Source organism: Pollicipes pollicipes, unplaced genomic scaffold, assembly GCF_011947565.3.
Source record: "Pollicipes pollicipes isolate AB1234 unplaced genomic scaffold, Ppol_2.1 Scaffold_6672;HRSCAF=7903_pilon_pilon_pilon, whole genome shotgun sequence".
Classification (NCBI taxonomy): Eukaryota; Metazoa; Arthropoda; class Thecostraca; order Pollicipedomorpha; family Pollicipedidae; genus Pollicipes; species Pollicipes pollicipes.
This window is the reverse complement of record NW_023596917.1, coordinates 71,337-94,182: the sequence shown is the minus strand read 5'-3', so window position 1 is coordinate 94,182 and position 22,846 is coordinate 71,337. Positions and strand designations below refer to the sequence as shown.

At 53.6% G+C, this 22,846-nt stretch overlaps 2 protein-coding genes across 2 annotated transcripts in view; one reads left to right on the top strand and one right to left on the bottom strand.

Annotated features, from left to right (window-relative positions):
- Positions 1-7,190, bottom strand: part of LOC119107035 (protein unc-79 homolog) — a 53,098-nt gene extending 45,908 nt beyond the window's left edge. Inside the window, exons 1-6 of the mRNA XM_037230388.1 lie at positions 7,074-7,190; positions 6,381-6,497; positions 6,001-6,162; positions 5,471-5,641; positions 4,787-4,864; positions 554-739 (exon numbers count right to left, since the gene is read on the bottom strand). Coding sequence (XP_037086283.1) covers positions 554-739; positions 4,787-4,864; positions 5,471-5,641; positions 6,001-6,162; positions 6,381-6,497; positions 7,074-7,095 — 736 coding nt within the window. The 5' untranslated portion in view covers positions 7,096-7,190. The remainder of the gene's footprint in view (positions 1-553; positions 740-4,786; positions 4,865-5,470; positions 5,642-6,000; positions 6,163-6,380; positions 6,498-7,073) is intronic.
- Positions 7,191-10,787: 3,597 nt separating this feature from the next.
- LOC119107038 (ATP-binding cassette sub-family B member 10, mitochondrial) lies at positions 10,788-19,122 on the top strand. Its single transcript, XM_037230390.1, has 12 exons — positions 10,788-11,024; positions 11,795-11,995; positions 12,739-12,941; positions 13,509-13,619; positions 14,111-14,281; positions 14,759-14,891; positions 15,438-15,653; positions 16,076-16,242; positions 16,432-16,559; positions 17,612-17,708; positions 18,134-18,278; positions 18,948-19,122. The coding sequence occupies exons 1-12, from the start codon at positions 10,817-10,819 to the stop codon at positions 19,064-19,066; spliced, it is 1,899 nt and encodes a 632-aa protein (XP_037086285.1). The 5' UTR covers positions 10,788-10,816; the 3' UTR covers positions 19,067-19,122.
- The last annotated feature ends 3,724 nt before the right edge of the window (positions 19,123-22,846 follow it).

The following is a 22,846-nucleotide window of genomic DNA, read 5'->3' as shown; positions in this document are numbered from 1 at the left end:
TAAGCAGAGGGTTGCAAGGAAGCGGTAGAGTATCTCGACCCGTGGATCTCACGCACGCTGGACTTTATGAACGCTGGACGTTTTGAACTCTGGATGCTGCGGTTCTGGACGCTGCGCGCCTGGACTTTCTGATTCTCCTCTGTCCAGGGACATTGGATGGTTTTCTGCATGTTGTGAACGCTGGATGCTGCGCTTCTAGACGTTTGACCAGTGAACGTTATGAGCTCTGGACGCTTCAATATGCATCCGTGCTGAGTTATGTCTTCGGGCCATTCAACGTAACAATCGGGCATTTTATCCAGCGATGGGAGCCTTGGCACAGCCTTGGCCTTGACCTGACAGGTGGATGATCGTAACTCTGACCCTTTAACGGGCCGACGACCCGTGACCCTGGCCCCTGGCAGACGGGTGACTCGTGACCTTGATCCCTGAGTGGGTAGGTGAACCGCGACGCTGACCACTGAGCGAGCGGATGATCCGTGACACTGACCCCTGAGCAGGCGAGTAACCCGTGACTCTGACCCCTGAGCGGGCCGGTGACCCACTGACTGACCTGTGAACTTGAGCAGGTGGCCGCGCCGGTCGGCAGACGACGGATTGAGCGCCGGCCAGTAGTGGAAGAGCAGGTGGGCGGCCGGCAGCCGGGCGCTGACCGTGCCGTGCGCGATGATGCAGAACAGGTCGCGAATCACCATGCGCCGACGCGACATCACCGTCTCCAGCAGCTGGCAGTGCAGCGCTGCCGTCGCAAATACGGCGTCACGACACGAACCGGGACCGGTCAGCCGGGCGAAGATGGCGCTAAAACCACTCAAGACTAGCCCCCCCCCTCTCCCCCCCCACCAGTTTCCTTTGATATGTGAACTTTTGGTTCCCCTGCCCAAAATCGGTGCCCCCCACCCCAAAGTACTGGGCGTAATATAAACGGTTTCCCCCTACCTTTCCACTAAGCGAACGAGCGCACCAGCATATGACTTAAGGACGTCAGGCAGCTACCATACACGTCACAAGAACACGTGCATATCCCCACCTCCAACCGTACCAAGCAGGGGCGTAGCCAGACCTTTGCCAAGGGGGGACACAGGGTTCACACAGTCCCTTCTGAGTCTTGACAATAAAAGGGTCCTTTCCCCAAAAAACATCCCCGGATATGGTCCGTTTGTTATTGGGAGACACGTTTTTGTTATATATATATATATATATATATATATATGTGTGTGTGTGTGTGTGTGTGTGCGTGCGTGCGTGCGTGCGTGCGTGCGTGCGTGCGTGCGTGCGTGCGTGCGTGCGTGCGTGCGTGCGTGCGTGCGTGCGTGCGTGCGTGCGTGCGTGCGTGTGTGTGTGTGTGTGTGTGTGTGTGTGTGTGTGTGTGTGTGTGTGAGCATTGCACATTTCTACCCTCTCTAACTGGAATAAAGGCGAGACGCTACTGCAAAATCAATTCTGCCTTATGTTTGCAATAAACATACTGACAAAACCATGCGTTAACTGACTGTATGAAATAAATCGCCAGCGTTCTTCACTTGACAACGATCCAGTGGATTCTCAAGTGGGTAGAGCTAAGAAATTTTGCCAGAATTCCTGTCTGGGCTGTACAGAGCATAGCAAGGGTTCCGTGTATGTACACTGAAGATCAAAATGGGTCAAAAATGCGTATTAACATTGACAAACCATGTTTGTCTGGATGTGTTCAACATTCAGTCAGAATCGACTAGTGGTAAAAGTTCCGTAACGTACTTTTGAGCAAGTGCACCCGCATATCCTGGAAAAAACTCGACGCCAGGCGTTGCAGTCTCCTAGGTCGCGCAGCGCCGGCCTCGTGGCTAACACTATGTCGTGGCTAACAGGTGACCAAAAATGGTGCCGCATCTGAAAGAAGTACCTTTGAACACTTTTGGACACCAAATCTTATATTTCAAGATATGCCGGGCGTATATTTCACCTGTACGTATTTAAGATTAACAGCAAGGCGAAGTGGTGCTGGAATCTGGTCGTGGAAGTGGAAGAGTAGGGTGAAATCTCTAATGTCTGCGTTACTGTAACTGCTTATCCTGTCCAGAGAACAACCTCAAAGTTGTAAACAACAACGCCCAGTGTAATTGCTGAACTGCACGAATTAATTTTAAAAGACATTAAGAAACAATGTTTTACAATGCACAATGTTGCGCGCTCGGCACCCGCCTCCAGACGTTACTTGCAGTGGCCAACGCCATTCGGTTTTGCGAAAAGTGCGACCCAATAACGCATTGGCGTTAACCACTACACTAGCGGCACCCGGCGCGCAGGCTCAAACCTTTTGATGGTATTTGTTTCACTAGTCGATTCTGCAAAATAATGAACGCTCTCGGGGAAACATGGCTCGGCCTCGTGTTTTGAACTCATTTGGTTCCGTTCCATCCAACACTAGTGAGACCCCTTATTCCGGCAAAGGGATCCTCTGAAGTAAAACACTGCGGGGCACATTGTTGTTCCCGGTCAAGGGCTGCAGCGCCATTCTGTCCCGTCGCGATGTGTTTTCTGGCCGTCACTCTGGCGACTCAGGGCGGCATCCGCTGGCCGATCCGGAGGCCATTAGAGGGATACATCACATCCTATTGGTCCGCTCCCTGACGCGAGAGGCCTTCGGATCCGTATGGTTGGCCCCGGATTGACGCATGAGCCGTCATTAACGCAATAACATCACTGTTCGCCGCAGGTAGCCAAATTTTTAACACATACACTCCAGTGGGGCTGAACTGGCCCATACTGGAACAGGGTCGGAGCGTCCACCGTTCGGTAGTGGAGCCCTGACTGGCAAAGGACTCTTCTAGTACCTCAATGCGAGCACTCATCATAAGTTCTTATGTTCCCTTTGACTGTCAGAGGGCCCCGACCAACGTAAGAGATCCTCTGTCATTCAGGCTCCCGTGCCCGTTCCTGTTGAGAAAATCTTTCCCTGGCCGAATCGAGGCCTCTTGTTGACACAGAATGCCCTGTTAGGCACTGCAGGCCCCTGCACGGTACAGGAACCCGACCAATGCAAATCGGGGGCCTGGCCTTGTCCCTGCTTGAGAAACGGGCCCCGGAGCTCAGACAAGTAAGGAAGCGACTGTTCGTCACTTGTAATCTCTGGTCGAAATAGAAGAACACTCTGCCTCTAGGGTTCTTATAGGTGCAAGAGATCATCTCACTGACATTTGAGATTACGGCCTTGTGGGAGGGGTCCTTAATGTGACCTACACCCAGCCATTCGGATCCCTCAGTCATCCCATTGGGCCCTTTATCTTTGGTCTCGAGACCCTTCGGCCTCTCTTTGGGCCCCTCAAACGCCGCTCCGACCCGGGAACACTTTCCGCCACAGGACCCCTGTTCGGCACTGTGGCACCTAACCGACACAGAAGCCCCTCATTGTGTGAGGGAACCCGGACATTTCAAATCGCTGACCCGGCCTCGTTTCTGCTTGGGTAATGGGTCCCAGGGTCTCAGACGGACGTGGAGCCGACTTTTCAGTGTTCGTGGTCTCCGACCGACTTATACACCCGTATTGTCTCAGGAGTTCCTCAAACGTTGCAAGAGGACCACTGACTGATATTTCAGGTCACTACCCTACAAGCCGCGATTCTTTGAGACCTACAGCCAGTCCCTCGGGTCGTTACGCCTTCCAACCGGGCCTTTGATCGTCGGTTCTAGGGGGCCGCCCGAGCCCCTCTTCGGGTCTCATCAAACACTGCCCTTGGTCGGCGCGGGGTCCCTTGAGAGCACAGGACCCTCTGTTAGGCACTGTAGGTGGATAACAGACACAGATCCCAACCAGTGCAAATTACTGGCCCCGGCTTTGTAGCTGATTGATAAGTGGACCCTCCGGCCCATACTGACAAGGAGCCGACTGTGCGGTACTGGTATTGCTCGGCCAGCATACGGGCCCATATCGACTCAGGGGTCCCTGATCTGCGCAAAGGGTCCTCTGACCGTTATTTGAGGGTCCGTGTTCACACGTCGCGGCCCCTGAATAAGGATCCGACCAGCCCTTTATGCCCCTGGAACATCCAATCGGGCCCTTGATCGTCGGACCTGTGGGCCAAGTAAGCTGTTGGGGCTTCCTCAAACACCGCCTCTGGGCGACTTGGGGCCCCTTGACAACAGAGCGCCCCTGCTAGACGCTGTAGGGCCCGATCAATGTAAATCGCTGCCTCCGGCTTTGCCCCTGCTTGGGAAATGGGCCCTCAGGTCCATACTGCCACGGAGCCGACTGTGCGTTTACTGGTGGAGTCTGACGGAAATATAGGCCCTTATCAACTAAGTTGGCCCCTGATCAGCGCACAGGGCCCTCTGGCTGGCATTGGAGTGCCTGGCCCTGCGGGCCAGGCCCCTGAATGAGACCTCCGGCTGGCTATTCGGGCCCTTAATCGCAGGTTCCGAGGACCCCCCCGGGTCCCTCGGAACCTAAGGGGGGGGGGGACACATGCCCCTTGTGCCCCCCTGCCTGCGCTACTAGTATCAAGACTACGTACGCTAACCACACGACCTATTTTGCTAAACCTAACTTCGGCATCCCATCCACACGCCATGCTTGCATTAACAACGCTTGACATTCCGGCGACTACAAACCAGAAAAGGGATGGACTATGTTGGCATGTCTTCAGCCACTGATATGACGCAAGTTTACAAAAAGCCTACTTATAGCAAGCAATAAGCAGTCACAACACACAAAAGACGCAAGCAATAAGCAGGCACTTACGCAAGCAATAAGCAGTCACAACACACAAAAGACGGCAACAATTAAGACATTTGGGGTACGAGTCCCTACCTGTGACGTCAGTATACTGGAACACCACCATGACGATGGCCGTGATGGAGCTTGAAGTATAATTCTCTACATCAGGGCCTGAAAACGTGTAAGCCATTTACACACGGATGCCAGTGTCTACATATATGCAACGGCACAGCACATAAAAACAAGTCGGTTATGTGTGGCAATTGCTTTATTAGAGCCCTTTCGAACAGAAATGCTCATTTCAGGGCTGTGGGCTAGAGGAAAATGGTTAACGGTGGAGAAGACTTGCATGCGCCGGGGGGGGGGGGGGGGGGGGGCAACCGACGAGCTTTATCCCGCGCATGCGCGCTGGGTACCCGGTCGGGGTCCTCTTCCCGCGGGGCTGTTGGCCCAATGTGGCTGACGCATGCAGCCTGCCCCGGACAAGCGGCGTGTCACGAGGATGCAGGATGAAGCAAGATAGGGGATAAGAGGCTAATGTGGGGTAATGTTTTGATGAGCATGAGAGGAACCAACGTGCCCTGTTCACTCAGCGTTGTGGTAAAACGTCTTGGGAAATTGATCGCATTATTTTTTGAAACAACTGAAGCAAAAAGCAATGCACAGCTGAAAAAGTAACGGGGCAGTATCATTTGAATATCGATTTCCTAAACCGTACCGCGGTTTGGAACTGACAGGACATCTGATGCCACACCACGAAACTTGCATTCGACTCACTGAGCGTGAACGGCAGCAGGTAATGGCAGAGTGTGTTGACGATGTCCCGGTGCAGCGACACGGGGAACGTGGCCAGGCTGGAGGCCACCAGGTAGGGCAGCGTGTCGATCAGGCTGTGCTCCAGAAACGGCACCAGGCACGACATGGTGTGCAACAGCGACTGGCCGAACCCTGGCCGCCCAAACAGGGATGTGTAAGCGGCAGGCAACCAGGTCATGACACATGGTGCGCCGTAGCGACCGGCACATAGTACAGCCCAGGCGGCGTTGCATATATGATAGTGTGACAGAATGATGGATAGGATCGAGATTACTACAAAAGAACACCTCATACCTGGTCACAGGATATAAGACACAACATGATATTGCATCACAGCAGGGAGAAGAAACTGGTCGAACGGCATCACCCACGCCTTTCCACGAGGTACAGGCAACTTCCCCAACATCATCACCCATTCTTCGGCCGCAACACCCCCAGTCGCCGCTGGTGCCCGGGAGGACCAGCGGACCAGCGGCGGACCAGCCACTGACCGTGCACGCCGTACTGTAGGAGTGGGACGATGTCGAACAGCTGAACCAGCGCACGGTGCAGTCCAGTGTAGTCAAGGCTGGGGTAGAGCGCCAGCCGTGTGGCGTCCTGGTCAGGCCGGCGCAGCATCACCAACGGTGCCTCAGGCACGTCCTTTAGCACGCCTGCTCAGAGGGACAGGTCAGTGATGGGGCTGTCCCTCACTGGGCCGCTCACCCACAGAATGACCCACAACTCTAATGTGCAGGATAATCATGGTCCTCTTTTAGATTAATACAGCACTACTATTGTGGTGTTTTTCTGGGCTGTCATTTCTCACCTTGGCACAACAGAGCTAAGGCATAGAATCAGAATCCTTCCACCTCAAATCTGCTTTACTCACCCATAAGTGTCAAAGAGAAGTATTTCAGTGTGCAGGCAATATCCAGCTCTGATGGTAATGGTATTCCATGCAGAAGACGCAGATAATAGTCCTGCAGATTCTTGATCTTCGCAGTGACTGAAATTATGTACTGGTCATTATTGCATGTTTTCAAACAGGGAGCAAGCTGCCCAAGCAAAAAAACTCCTGCTGGCCTGTGATGGAGCTAGGTCAACCGTGATACACATGTTTCTGGCAATGTGATATAAAACAAATTCTAGCAATTATCTTGGAATGTCAAAGGCTCCTAAGCAAGCCCCTATCAAGTCTACATCTGGCACACTGCAGCCAAAGTTTAATCATTTGAAAACCTTATAAATTTTGTAGGCACTACATAAGCAGATAATATCAGCATTTAAGTCCTGTTTTTAAAAGTGCAGCTCACAATATTATTGTAAAATCAAGTAAGAAGTGTCAAATCATGTCTTGCCATTCTGCAGATAGTGTTTGGTGGGCCAGTAGCATAACAGGCTGAAAGGACCCAGGGTTCATGGTACTGCAGACAAAAATCCCAAAAACTCAATGATGGGAGAAAAGGCAGAAAATATTTCGCCCCATGCATGCATGAACTTTTACGATCCCGTCAAATAAAGATTATTCAATGTTCCCATGCATTATTTGCTTGCGACAGTGTGGAGACAAAAGCGCACTTACATGCAGCCGCTCGAGTGCCCATCTTGCTCTGTGGTTGAAGGGTTGTGGCTTATGTCTGCTGGTTAAAGACACCACAAATGAGATCTGTGCAAAGAAATCATTTTAACTTGCGCACCCCGCCCCCTCACATTGTTTACAAACTAAGGCCTTGGGGTATCGTCGCAGAAGCGCTATAAATACTCCTTTGGATCGATTGAAATAGAGCTGGGCGACATATCTTTAATTTTTTGGAACGAAATTTGGCTACAGCAAATAACAAAACTTTAACTCATTCCCGGGTCTTTGGGAGCAGTAAAATATTGTGACGTTGTAAATAAACTATTTTGTAAGGCTTGATGAAACCATATCGTTATTTTGTGACGAACAGAACACGTATCACCCTTATGAAGTCCAGCGTTCATGCGACGGTAAGCTCAATTGAACATATAGAAAGGCATTGTGTGTGTGTGCTTGAGTATAGTCTACTGCATTATTTAAGTGTATTACAAGGTTTCTTACCAGCTTCGGCGCCTTTTGCTAGATAATAGTTTCTAATATTCTCGTGGAACAGCCCGTAGCACGGTACAGCCATGCACGGTGCACCGTCTGAATTTGAGACCAAACAGACCCACAAATGTGAATATGATGAAATATAGCATCGAGAGTTTTTATAGGACGACAAAATAACCCATCGAAATAAGACTTGAAAAATTGCAAATATCTATTGCTGACTAATCCCGGCTGTACTTTAATGCTCAATTGACGTCAAAACCTGTTAACATGGCGCTACGGCGACGAAAGGGAGTAAACAAACCACGGGGATATACCTAGAGCATCCCTCAGTGTGTTCTTGGGTGATTTGGTGGAGGCGCAAGGCATAAGTCGTAGGTGTTTGGGATCAGAGGGTACGTTGGAGGGGGGAGGGGAGAGCAAGGAGTAGCAACTAAACGCCCTGGTCTCTACTGTCATGTCCACACGGGTGCAACAATGCATGTTCTGACTTTGTAACCCACTTTTCAAGATGGCCCTGCATCCCAGCCAATAGTGACGCTCATTTTCATGAGATGATGCGAGGAGGCTCATTCCATTTGCGTGAGCATGTTCTGAACCTGCACGTACCAAGCAAGAGCTTTATTTGTTCTCCACATCGTATGTGACATCAACTGCAGTTTCAAATGTTAGTTGGAGACTAAAGAATAATAATCACCTAACACCTTTGCATTCGGGATAGGAAAAATGGTTCAGGGCGCAGCAGCATTTAAAGCTAGTGTAAAAATACCTGACCATTGGTATTTGAATGCTAGGTTTGTTAAAACTGATGTAACTTTTGTTCTGGCATATGCCCCTCTAAGTAGAGTTGAACCATTGTAGAATATTTTGTTTATTTTGACTTTGTTTTTGTGATGTATTAAGTGGCTCTAAAGCAGATTGAGCTCCACTGGTGCTCATTACTCCAAAATTCATTATCTAGGGTTTCTAGGATATAAAAAGAAATTCATGCTTCCAGAAGCCTGCTTGTCTTATGGGCACCATATGGTGATTTAAATTAGTGTACCCCAAAGCTCACATCATCATCATCAGCTCTGGTTTCTGAGCCATTGCCACAGATTGTACACAATTCATTGAAGCTGATTCATTACCCTTTGACCCTGAATCCAGACATCTAACCTGCCTGGCCCATGAACACATGCTAGAGTAGCTGGCTAGATACCCTTTACTCATGTGGGAAGGGTCAATTTGACCCCTCCTCCTGAGTTCTCAGGAACTAAAAATGCTAGGGATGCCTAACTTTCAGGGTGTGTTGACCTGTATGTGAACTCACTCAGGTCAAAGTTTGATGTTCCTCGGCCATGATCTTTGGGTGACATAAGGGGGGAAGCAAGGTTAAATTCCAGGCTGGTCTCCAAAGTGCCCTCAGAACCTAGATATCTGTTTTTAACCAAAAGCTCACATGCTCAGTTAAGGTCACTGACCTTTTTTGACCTTTTGAAGGCCATGGTGACAAAACCATGCAAGACTGCTCAGAGTTTTGCATTTGAATAAACAACAAAAATTATGCTAGGCAGTATGCTTCTACAAGCAAAATGTTCACCTTGGTCATTTTAGGTCAATGACCTATTCTGACCTCTAAGAAGTCTATAAAAGGTGTATAATGCAGTTCCTGCTATCAGTAGAGTTGAAACAAGCACCAGCAACTCCCATACAGCAAGCACAAGAGTAATAAAAGAAGTTGGTTTTGACCTTTGTCTGGCCTTTATACCTGACTTTAGGTCAATGTGGTTTGGTCATTCAATATTTTCATTGCCTAAGAAAGCATCTCAGAGATTATGCCTTTGTATAACACTCTGTTGTTGCTCACTCAGATTGAACAATTCCATAGGAATTGACTGTGCTGAAAGTGTGGCTTGACCTTGATTTGCCATAAGTCGGCAACCTTACAAGGTGTATCTTATTTTTTGTGCCAAATGGTTGACCACTTAATTGTCTACAGCTCTGCAAAATTTGGCACAGATGAGCCACACAGTTCGGAAGCCACTCCGGAATACCTTTGGGAGGGGTCAATTTGACCCAACCCCACCAGAGCGTGTGTTAATCAAGCCTGAGATGGTTGGATGCTGGGGCAGCTACCAATCTGTCTGATGCTGATTGACTGAATTTGGGCAGGGGCAGGGGCAACAGACAGTGAGACCTAACCTGGAGTTGTAATAGTATGACAAATATTGATATACCTGTGACCCATGTGACTGAACATTGCAATATGGCTGGTGTAAAGTAACCAATGTTTGTAGTTACACTGCAAGGCTCTGGAGATGTAACCCAGACATGATAAGTGTTTGGTTATGTGCTGCTGGTGTTATATGGCATGCACATTAACTTATGACCTCTGGGTTCAGGCATTTTCTGTGATTATTTTCTGACAAAAATAAAGGTGCCCAGCTTGCATTTATTAGTTGCAATTTTGTGTGCCTTTCTACTATTAATCATACTACAAATTATACCAAGCATTGCAGAACACTAAAATTCCACCACAAAATAATGTTATCAACTCAGAATATTATAATTGGGTTGTGGGAATCAGTGCTTGTGCATCCAAGGGGTTGAGCATATACCAATGTCATTTGACTGTAGCCACCCAGCAATCCATCATATCAAAATGTTTGGATAAAATCTACATGAAAGTGATTTTTAATGATTAATTTACCTGCTCAACCTGAAACAGGCATTGCTTTTGGAAAGTTTTCACTATTTTTTCAAACATTTCTAGTCATTATCTCAAAAAGCTGGAATTTGTGTGTAGTTATGCCCATTTAAGGCTTCTGATGTCACCTTTTCAACAGCAAATGCTTAGAGATTGTTTTTTGCTGCTGTATGGAACCACACTGGTTTGTTTTGGGCTCTATGTCAGCTGATCTTTCAAGCAGATGCTGTGATCTCAGGTCCGTGGGGGGGGGGGGGGCTCCAAGAACATTAACAGGTCCAGGTCCATGGGGGCAACACAGGAGCAAGGTTAAGAGGCTTGGGATGTAATTCAGGAGTGTATGATCTAAGATGCAGACACTGTACTGATCATTGTCATCAGTACACTGCCAGTACACAGCCATTTCCCACTGCCATGACAAAGCCCCAAGCAACCGCCCACTTCTCCGTGACTCCAAACATTCACGATGTCGTGCATAACGTTATGCAAGTGGCGCTGAGTTTCCTCATGGGGCCGTCTCTCGCCGACAGCAGGCGAGCGGGCTGCTCGCTCCCCAGACAGGCCAATGGCGCTGGCTCGCCTGCTGGGAGTGGCTGCGGTGCGGCTGTCGCCGCTAACGGCTCGCGTGGCGCCCGGCACCGGTCCGCTTCGGCGCTGGCTCTTCACGGCGCCGCCGCGCCTGCGCAGTGGCAAGCTCGGCGCGTCGCGGTTCGCGCCGCAAGAGATGCGGCGGCTCATGGCGCTGGCTCGGCCGGAACGCTGGAGGATCGGAGGTAGGCGTAGGCCGCGGTGGCGGGTACCCGCGGTTGGATGGCTGACGAGTCTGAGGGGTAGGACGGTGTGCTCCTCTCTGGCGGGTGACTGACGGGACTGAGGGACGGGACGGCGTGCTCGGGTCTTGGGGACGGGTCTGAGGGACGGGACAATGTGCTCCTCTCTGGCGGGGGACTGACGAGTGTGAGGGACGAGTCGGAGGGATGGGACAGTGTGCTCCTCTCTGGCGAGTGACTGACTGGACTGAAGGACGGCTGTGATGGACGAGACGGTGTGCCCCCTCCTTCTGGCGGGTGATTGACGGGTCTGAAGGGCGGCTTTGAGGGACGGGACACTGTGCTCCTCTCTGGCGGGTGGCTGACGGGCTTGGAGGACGGGTCTGAGGAGCGGTTCTTTCTGGCGGGCGGCTGACGAATCTGAGGAACGGGACGGTGCGCTCCTTTTTGATACAGTGTGCTCTTTTTTGGGATGGTATGCTCCTCTCTGATGGTGTGCCCCTCTCGGATGACATGCTCCCCTCTGGGACGGCGTATTCCTCTTTGAGACGGTGCTCTGAGAAGGCAGACATTGTCTGCCTTTTGTACTGTGCTCTGGTACGAAATGGCCGAGCGGTTGTTCGTAGAAATACTATTTGGGTCGTAATGGAATTGCTTAACGGTAATACGTTTCGCGCATTTGATCGCGGCCGACGTGCTGCGCTCCAACGCTAGCTGTCGTTCGTCATTCGCACCGACAGAAGGCGTCCACCGTGACCGTCTGTCCGCGACAGGTGCCGTGGGCCTGCTGCTGGTCTCCAGCGCCGTGACCATGACGGTGCCGTTTGCCATCGGCCGCGTGGTGGACATCATCTACCAGGAGGAGGCAGACACTGCCCGGCAGCGGCTCATCACCATCTGCCTGGCGCTGGGTGGCGTCTTCATCGTCGGCGCCGCCGCCAACTGCGGCCGAGTCTACCTCATGGGCATCTCAGGTGGGCGGCGGCGGCAGCAGCGAACGCGCGGCCCCCGCCAGAGTAACCCGATAGCCGGGTGTGACGGGAGGATTAGTGGCTCGTTTTATCTTCTTCTTTTTTTTGCTGAAGGAATGTAGTTTGTTTAGCCATGATTTTGTGTCTGACTTAGGGAGACTTGGTGTTTTCAGGGCAGGATGCTTGGGCTTTCCCCGGTATTGATATTGAAAGCCATTTCGTTGTTTTGATCAACTGCGAGGTAAGTCCGACATTGGCCCGCGGTATTTTTAGATAAGATCTAATGGTCGTCATTCAAAGTTCATCCCTCCCTGCACGAACACGATGTTCATGAAGTATTGCGCGCACTGCGTGAACTTCCATCAGCGTCCAAAAGACAACAACACGGGAGTTTAAGCTGTGACTCATAACCAGTTCCTCGGGACCACTCTGCAGAAGTCCGACTCACGTTCGCCTAGGGACCACTTTGCAGAAGTCCGACTCACGTTCGCCTGGGAACCACTCTGCAGAAGTCCGACTCACGTTCGCCCTGCGGCGGCCAGGCCCGGGTTGCGCTGCAGGCACCCGTGCCTTATTGTTTTCGGTCCCGCCGTTTAGACAGCGGCGATCGGCCCCGTGGCTGCACGGAGCTGATCGGGCCGGTCACGGCTCCGCGCCGACCCTGGCCTGCTCAGCGGCGCGGCCCGTCGTCGCCCGGCCGCGGCCCGGCTCTGCGGCGCCCCGCTGACGCGGCGTGGCGTCGACAGGCGCCCGGATCGCGCAGCAGCTGCGCGTCTCCGTGTTCGGCGCCCTGCTGCGCCAGGAGGTGGCCTTCTTCGACCGCAGCCGGACGGGCGAGCTGGTGAACCGGCTGTCGGCCGACACGGCGCTCGTCAGTCAGTCGGTCACCATGAACATCTCGGACGGCCTGCGCGCCACCGCCATGGCCTCCGCCAGCGTCTCCATGATGGTGAGGCGCTCGCCGCGGATGTCTGGACGGCGTTCAGGAGGAGCAGTCGACTGGCGGAGGTCATCTTTGCTTCGTAGTCGCTCTGTCTGGTGACTTAATTTTCCGTTTGAGTTTAGGCGAAGGAGAGGGGATATTCTTGGTCTACCAGATGCCGAGGTTGTCAAGTTTTCACGCTTGAAAGTTGATTCTGAGCATACTTGTAATAGTAGCACGCGATCGCCCCGCTTATGATGTAGGCACAGAAAAGTTTTGAATACCATGCGATTCACGAAGATAACAAAGGTAACGAAGAAAATAGCACCACTAGCATTTTTACCGACCGCAATTTGCTCATTCCTTTCAGAGAGGTACGAGTCTGAAGGCTATATTGGACCATTCTGGTGTGGCCAGGTATTTGATGCTACCACTCGATAATAGGTCAACGGGCTAAAAGATGTCCGGTTTATATCCGTGTAAACCACTGAGCGCATAACAAATCGTACTTTATTTTCGGTAGCATCCGCCGCGCTCGGTTCCCATCGCGGACTTGTCCTAGCTTCATGGATGCCATGCCCTCTCTGTTGTCAGTTTTACGTGTCGACGAAGCTGGCGCTGGTGGGACTGAGTATCGTGCCGCCGGTGGCCATGGTGGCTGTCGTTTATGGCCGATACGTGCGCAGGATCACGAGAGCCGTCCAGGTGAGCTGCCCTCCTCCCCGGACACCTGCCCTTCCGGCCCGCCGGTAGCCACTGGCGCTCGCTCAATGCTGTTGGTCTCAGCGGTTTGCAAACCTTTTTAGTATTACTTCTCCATGATCTCTCGGGATAGCAGTGCTGTGTATTCAGAGAACTGTGTGATCAGCTCACTGTTGTCGTCAGGCTCGTGAAATGTTCGTCACGCGCTGTGTGTTGTCAGAACATCGCTTTTCGCCCAACCAAACCAACAGTATAAGTTGGAGAGTGTTCACAGGCACCAGTAAAATCACACACTCTTTCACTACTCTCAGCACGTCATTCAATATCGTGTTACTGCCGGTTTATTCACGTCTGGCAAACCATGACAAATATGTGACCTCTGCGCGCGCGCCGGGCGTCCCCCTCCACCGCCGCTTTGAACCGCACCACCAAGCTATGACCTCTGCGCGTGCGCCGATCGTCCCCCACTACCTCCGCTTTGATCCGCACGGCAGGACGGCCTAGCTGATGCCAACGCCGTGGCTGAAGAGAAGCTGGCCAATATTCGCACAGTGCGCGTGTTCGCGCGCGAGGACCACGAGGCCGAGGGGTACGCTCGCAGCACGCGTGACGTGCTGGCCTTGTGTCAGCGCGAGACGTTGGCACGGGCCGGCTTCTTTGGAATGGTGAGGCGACTGCTGGCTGCTGTCGATTCGGTGTGTTCATTGAGTTATCACGGCACATATCCCAGCGCTTAATACGTTTATTGTGGTTCATTGTATGCAAATATTTGTTTTCTGTATTTACGTTTCAATGAGTTTTGATTGAGAGGTGTAGGCGTGTCGGCGCGGTATTACCATTGTCTAATCGGGCTCATTCTGCGTATTGATTATTCCATGTTGCGTCACGAGCTTGCAGAGGACCCTTGATGCAATCCTGCGCATATAGATAGGATGCTCATTTACGAGGCACGTTGTGTTGAACTGGAGCTTCCTCATTGTCAGTAAAGAGTAACGTCATATAACCCAGCTTGAGCAGCGTCCTCAGCCCGCTCACACGCGTCTCGCATAAACTCGACGTTGTACCTCACGCGTCGCCGTCCCGCCGGGTAGCCGGACGACACGTGCCCCACCTTCCCGTGACGTTGCCGCCCGCGCCGGCAGACGGGGCTCAGCGGCAACAGCGTGATCCTGGCCGTGCTCTACTACGGCGGCTCGCTGGTGGGCGCCGGCCAGGTCACGGTCGGTGACCTCTCCGCCTTCCTGCTGTACGCCGCCTACGTGGGCGTGGCCGTCGGTGAGGGACTACCCCCCGCACAATGGGGGGGGGGGGGGGGGGAGCGGAACCGTGTGGACGGGTTTAACGGACGCCGCGGAGTGGAATATCGCAAAGCTGCTGCTGTCTCTATGCTCGAATATCTCGTTGGCTCGGGTCAAAAATAAAATATCTTGCGCACGTGCAGACCGAGACTAAAAGACGATGTTTGCACCATTTGTTCTGTCCAAGCTAGAGTTTTGTTTCTGTGAAAGCTACAGTTTCAGAGTTGACGCCCGGGCTATTGCCGCAGCAGCTGTATGTACGCGTGTACCATGGCACGGTTACTTGTTCGGACACCACTCTGCCAGTACCTGTGTAGCGTGTACCTGTGCGACTATGCACTGGCGTTTCTGCCTGGGTGCGTTGCCTGCCGTGTGTACCTCTGGCAGCGCCCCCTACGTCCCACCCTTCTCCAGCGCGGTGGGCTTCGGGCCGTGTGCACCTGTGCCAGTGCCCTCGCGTCCCTCCCCACTCCAGCGCCGTGCCGTTCGGCTATTGTAACCGGTGTGGTTGGTGGGGCTGCAGGCGGCCTCAGCTCGTTTTACTCGGAGCTGCAGCGCGGCCTGGGCGCCAGCACGCGGCTCTGGCAGCTGGTGGACCGGCAGCCGCAGCTACCATACTCGGGCGGCGCGCGGCCGGCCGCCCTCCGCGGCGACCTGCGGCTGCAGGACGTCACGTTCGCCTACCCCAGTCGGCCCGATGACCTGGTGTTCCGCGGCCTCAGCCTCAGCGTCACGGAAGGTCAGACCACGCGCCGTGTACCCCGGCAGGCAGGGTGTGTGTCGGCCCAGACCTGCCGGTAGCGTCATGCGAGGACCGCCTGCATGCTCACAGCAGCGGCGTTTGGCGTGCTGTGATCCGTCGAAGCGGCGAGACCATTGTGTGTGGGCGAAAGTATTCGGAGCACCACCCAGATGACGTACAGCGATGTCGGTGTCGTAGTTACTATGTCCGCGTGAGGCGCTGCACACGTCGCATACGCTGGCGTTGTGTTTTACAACGAGCTTTCCTCGTTTTCGCTGTGGTGCCGGCTGGTCCCTCCCCGTGCTGACGGCCGGTCCTCTACTCGTGCTGATGACCGGTCCCTCTCCCCGTGCTGATGGCTGGTGCTCTCCCCGTGCTGACGGCCGGTTCCTCCCCCCCCCCCCCCCCCCGGGCAACAGGCTCGGTGCTGGCAGTGGTCGGGCCGAGCGGCTCTGGCAAGTCCACGGTGGCCTGGCTGCTGCTGCGGCTGTACGACCCGCTGGAGGGCCGCGTCACACTGGACGGCAACGACGTCCGCGAGCTGGACCCCATGTGGCTGCGGGACCAGATCGGCGTCGTCAGCCAGGTCAGGCCGGGCGGTGTCACGCATCACTGGTCGGCTCAGTGGTCGGTCACGGTCGCGCTCCGTCTGTTGCCGGCGCCGGTGTGCCGCAGGACGCTGCGCCCGTGCCTGTCGCGTCTCTCCCCAGCGGCGTGGGTGCGGCCGCTCACTGACGCGGACGCGTCGTGACGCATCCCCCTCCCCCGTCGGCAGGAGCCCGTGCTGTTCTCCACCTCGATCCGCGAGAACATTCTGTACGGCGCCAGCGTGGCCAGCACGGTCACTGAGCAGCAGCTGCGCGACGCCGTCGAACAGGCCAACGCCGCAGAGTTTGTCGATAGGTGAGAGGGTGCGCGCACGTGCGGGTGGACGGGCGGGCGTGGGACGGCGGCCGGGATCCTCTGCTGGCCGGCTGTTGGTGCGCCGTGGATCTGGCCGTGCGGGACGGCCTGACCGTGCACGGCTGGACACTGGAGACTGCCTGATTGCGCACGGCTGGACACTGGAGACTGCCTGATCACGTACGGCTGGACACTGGAGACTGCTTGATTGCGCACGGCTGGACACTGGAGACTGCCTGACCGCACACGACTGGACACTGGAGACTGCCTGATCGCGCACGGCGGGGGACTGCCAGATTACGCACGGCTGGACACTGGAGACTGCCTGATCGCGCACGACTGGACACTAGAGACTGTTTGATCGTGCACGGCGGGACACTGGAGACTGCCTGATCGCGCACGACTGGACACTAGAGACTGCCTGACCTCGCACGGTTGGACACTGGAGACCGCCTGAACGCGCACGGATGGAGACTGGAGACTGCCTGACCGCGCACGGCTGGAGACTGATTGCGCACGGCTGGACACTGGAGACTGCCTGATCGCGCACGGCTGGGGACTGCCTAACCGCGCACGGCTGGGCACTGGAGACTGCCTGACCGCGCATATCTGGACATTGGAGACTGGTTGGGATTTCCCCGCCTTTGGACACAGTCAAACAGTGTGAGATTTGGTCTGCTAGTGGCTGGGGTTAGGAGTTGGTGCTTAGCTGCGCGGTTTTGCTCGTTATCTGTGTAGTCTCAGCGTTTTTTTTTTTTTTGGCTCTTGGATCCTCAACTGCATTGTGAATTTTCATTTTATTCGGCAGTTTTGGGTATATTTCATCTTAAGCATAATATTTGCCAGTTTTCGGGCATACGAAGACATCTACATGAAAACCTAAATCACTGCCATGCCATTTGAGCTTCTGTTGTAACGTACATATTTGGGGAGGGGGGGGGGGGGGATGTGGTGCGCAACTTGATTTGAAGTTTCTTTCTCGGTATGTTTTTGGGGTATTCAAAATTAACGAAAATCGCCTTGTAGCATTTACACATAGCTTCCGTCTTCAGGCTCCAGGACGGTATGGACACACTGGTCGGTGAGAGGGGCGTGATGCTGTCCGGAGGTCAGAAGCAGAGGATCGCTATAGCCCGTGCCATACTGAAGGTAAGTAGAAGTGTCTGGCCCACCGTCTTTTCTGTTAGAAAAAAACGCGTCTTATGTCATGGTTTTTGCGCCTAAATAATGTTTCTGGTACCTTCAAAGAAGTGCTGCCAGCTTCACTCAAAACAGCCAAGGGTATGAGGAGGACAAAAGGCGCTAGTCTGCCTTTGCAACATCTACGTTATGAAGAAATATGATGAAATGAAGGTAATCGACCAGCGAAATGGATAGTAATGGAATGATTTTTGTTCGAAAGAAATGGAAATAGCATGCCAGTGAAATGGGCGTGTGTTGTTATTATTAACTGTTTTCTTAACACGACATCGCTTTCTACAATGAGTAGTTGAGCAGTGATGGCGGTGACTGTGGAGCGCGTGCCGCCGGGGCGGGCCGTGCGGGAGGCGCTGACGGTTGGCCGGCGCCGCCAGAGCCCGCGACTGCTCATCCTGGACGAGGCCACCAGCGCGCTGGACTCCGAGAGCGAGAGCCTGGTGCAGGAGGCGCTGCAGCGGCTGATGCGGGGCCGCACCGTCATCACTATCGCCCACCGGCTCAGCACCGTGCGGCGCGCTGGTACGTGTAGCGCCTGCCGGCAGCGGCGGCCCGCTCGTGCATGACCTAAACGCATATCACCTCTGTATTTGCTGATCAGTGCGAGGGCGTTACTAATATGCGTGTGTTTTGGGTCGTCGCTCCAACGCCTCAGTTATTTATGACACCGGATGTGCGCTCCACACCAGGACGACCTTATAGACGTCCGTGAATTTTATCCCGACGAAAACACCGTTTCCAACACGCAACGTGCCCGCCCCCCCCCCCCCCCCTGCCGCTCAGGCGAGCGCTGGCGCAGGCATCCGCCTTAGGCTTTTTAAGCTCAGTCACTTGTGTTACCTCTTTCCAAGGAAATGACTCGGCTCAGTGTGGAAGGAGGTTTTTCCGCGGAACGTCAGCGTTGTATCTGCTAGTTCCGGGACGCGTTGTTGGCTGTGAAATGAGACTGGTGATATGGTGAGGAGAGCAGGCTGATCCCCTTACTCAGAGTTTTCCCTAGACCTCTGTTCAATCTCGAAATCGAAGGCACCTGATTGTACAAGGCCAATGAGAAGAAGCAGTCCATGGCGGCGCACGGTGTGTTTCGCCGACGATTGTTCATTCCACAAACGTGATGGGGCCGCCTGCGCCGGCGGTCACACGTACGCCGGCTGCCGTGCCCTGACCGTAGCCGCATGCTCGCCTCGGCAGACGCGATCGCCGTGCTGAGCGGCGGCGCCGTGGTGGAGCAGGGCTCCTACGACGAGCTCATGGCCAGGAGTGACGGCGTCTTCCGGCGGCTGGTGGAGCGGCAGACCATCCAGAGCTGAGAGCTCTCCAGAGCTGCTGGTCAGGAGTGACGGCGTGTTCCGGCGGCTGGTGGAGCGGCAGACCATCCAGAGCTGAGAGTGACGGCGCCTTCCGGCGGCTGGTGGAGCGGCAGACCATCCAGAGCTGAGAGCTCTCCAGAGCTGCTGGTCAGGAGTGACGGCGGCTTCCGGCGGCTGGTGGAGCGGCAGACCATCCAGAGCTGAGAGTGACGGCGTCTTCCGGCGGCTGGTGGAGCGGCAGACCATCCAGAGCTGAGAGCTCTCCAGAGCTGCCGGGCAGGCGCGCGCACAGAGACGGCAGGCCTCGTAGGGCTGCCGGCTCGGGGCACGGAGCGCTTCGGTTGCCCAAAGCCCGTTGTTTATGAAGTGGAAAATCGCCTGGACTCGAGGACTGGGATTCTGTGGGCGGAATGATAGACTCCAAAGCATGTGACGCGAGGCACATGGTACCGGGGCTTTATGCCCCAACACTACACGAGCCCTGGACGTTCCTCCGGGCTGGTCCCACTGCGTCACGGCCGGTCAGCTACGGGATAGGGCGAGCAGTTTTGGTCCTGGTCGCCATCCCCATAGCCAAAATAATTGTTATTTAACGGCTCTGGTAGGACAATTCGGGTCTTTTCTTGTTCTGACTCGACACGAAATTCAATGGCCCGGGTATGATCGTCGACCTGACTCCTTTGGGCTCAAACACCAAGCAAAGCAGTCATAATACAAGCATCATATTGTAGTGTTTATTTTTGACAAGCTTCGCAAAGACGAGGCGCTAGTTGTCACACGGTAAGCTTACGTAGGTGTGGGTGTACATGCAATGGCTTTTGTAGGGAATGCACCGGGTATACGTCCTCCCCCCCCCCCCCGCCACCCCCTGCCCCAGCTCGGGACAATACTGTTCACTTCTTCTTTTTTGGAGGGAGCTAAGATGGAAAAAATGTTGTTCAATACGTTACTTTTTGGTTAGTCCGCGCCATGATGGGTTTTTCGACTCTCATTTACTAAAAAATGTATTAATTGGCTCATTCATTCATCCATTTGCACTGATGAGTTATGCGCCATGTAATGGTTCTGTAGCCGGGTATTAGAAGGATTGTGAGTCCTCTCCATATAGTGATATGGACGCCTTCAGAGCGTTGCCCTAGAACATGTTTTAGGCTGTGAAGTCCTCCGCCTAGTTATTAGTGTCCATCCGTCCTACAGCCAGAGGCTTTCTGCCACAGTCGCGTCGCACACAATCTTCTCAAGCCGTTCTTTACTGTTGTGTTGGCCCCCGTAAGCGCTGATGCAGATCCCTGGTGTGAAGGGGACCACTGGTAGCTGCGCGGGAGACGCGCTTTCCGTTGGCCCCCGTAAGCGCTGATGCAGATCCCTGGTGTGAAGGTGACCACTGGTAGCTGCGCGGGAGACGCGCTTCCCTTGGGGACGTACAGACACTACGTCACACCGCACCCCGTTTGTGGGGCGTTCGGAACAGGTGTGCGCAGTGTGCTCACATAGCTATCATGTCAGGGTATGTACAGCACATCCGTAAGTAGTGGTTGCGTGTCTTAGCTGGCGCATGCTCCGTTCTGTTCTTCTGCCCGCTGCTAAGGTTTGCCTCCGGAAATGTCCTAATTGAAAAATGTCTACGGGAAAAGAAAGAAAGATCAGTTATTTGTTGTCCGAATGAATACTATATTTATTGAACAAATGCGAGGATGTTCGGTGTGATATGGCAGACCACATCCATTTCACAGTGGTGCAGTCATTGGCCGCCTTGAGCCGTGCTCTGAAAGTGATAGCCGGTTTGGTGCGTACATCGACGCCACACGCGGTAAGTGGCGCTCAATTGTTACACCGGAGGAGCCCTGCCATAGCACGGACCTCTTGCGTATGGTGGCGGCATTGTGATCGCCAAGACCGGTGAGTGTCATGACGTTTCCGGACATGGTGTCGTGCGATTCGTGATGTGTTCGGCGATGAGTGCCATGACATTTCCGGACCTGGTGTCGTGCGACTCGTGATGTGTTCGGTGGCCGGCCTTCTTGTGCTCTGGAAGCTATTGTGACTTTCGAATATAGAATAAAGGGACGCTGATATCTTTGGCTTGTTTGTCTTCATTTGGTCCACGAAGCACACGGCTTGATCCTGACTGTTGTTCACACGGCCGCTGAGTTTTCAGCGCCAGCAGAGACTACACCACCGGAGCAGACATGCGTCGGTTAACTGGCCAGAGGGCCAACGTGACCTCGGATGTCCGTAGTGCGGTGCTGAACGGTACGTGGGACCCTCCGCAGCCGGGTCTGGAGAGGAAGTCGGAAGTCTGGCGGCTCCGGAATAAAGACAAGCTCCCTGCTCATTGCGTGGTTGATCCAAAGTCGTACGTTCCATCCATTCCAAAGCATTTAAGACAAGAGCCATTTCACGGAACGCTTACGTTCAACAGTTTACTCACATCGCTGCGTGCATTAAATTGCCTTAACACCTTTCTCCTCCTTCACCGCCTATCATTAACTGACGGCACCGCCCTCTGGCCACCCTTAGATTGCTCACGTGGTCATGGCCTCCATGACGGCACAGTTTTCACATGAAAACGGAGAGAGGACGGACTGGGCCTGTCCCGATCAGCTCCGTTCCTCTCAATTCAGTCAGGCGACCCACGGGAGTACTGCAGGAGGGCAGCGATAAAGCCGAAGACGGGTTGCGGCCAGGTCGGCTGCTTGCCTGCCGGGTCAAATGATGCATACTGACGTGATCACCACAGAGCATAAGGGGCTCGTTCCCGTCCGGTTCCTCTCCGGAGAGGTCAGGACAGGTGAACTCTCATCACCACCACAGGAGGGTAGAAACTTGGGAAACTGGGCCAGCGTCCAATCCTCTCTTCCCAACTCAGGCCAGGCTGTGTGCAGTTGCATCATCAACGCCGGACGGCAGATACATAGTGAAATCGGTGTGGATCAGCTTCGTTCCACCCACATCATGTCAGTTCAGATGTACCCAACCCACCACCAAATGAGAGCCGAGAAGTATGATCGGCTCCCTTCTCCCAAGTCAGGCTTGGTGTGCTGTGTTTGTTGAATACCACTGTTATGCATATTTTCCACACACTTAACTCATTCAGTAAACTTCACAGTTCCAGGCGGGTGATGCTCCTTTTAAATCGATCGGGCGATGGATGCGCGAAAATACATATTGTCAGCATCCGTCAAGTATTCAAATACTTGGATGTTTGTAAAACACGCTTTCAGAATAACGGATGTCTGTGGATGGGCCGGGCTGGACCTGCCGATTGCTGTTGCGACGCGCATGATTCGACTGGCGCAGCTTTTTATCAGTTAAGTTTAGCAGCTACACTTAGGGAGTGCCTATACGTTTTACCCTTAACTTTCGTGGATCACTTCACTTGGTATATTGTCTAGGACAGTATCCTTTGGACCTGTATTAGACGAGACGTGGAGATAACTGTGACAGTACCTATGGCAGTAATCGAGGCCTTACTTTAGAGAGGTCAACACGTCCTCGAGGATATTCAGTTCGAATCCTTACTAATGCCGCGTTCTGTCTGTCGTCAGCACCAATCACGGCCCAGTATTCGTCCTACGCATGTCACGTCACCACAAAGTCACATGGCCTGTTACGTCACGCTCCGGCTGACGATGACGCCAAGATTTTTTGTCAGCCAGTCAGCATGGCGGGGTCCGTACCATAGTGTCCAAGGTACAAAATGTCCAAAGGTACAGAATGTCCAAAGTACAGAATGTCCAAGGTACAGAATATCCAAAGTTCATAATGCCCAACGCACAC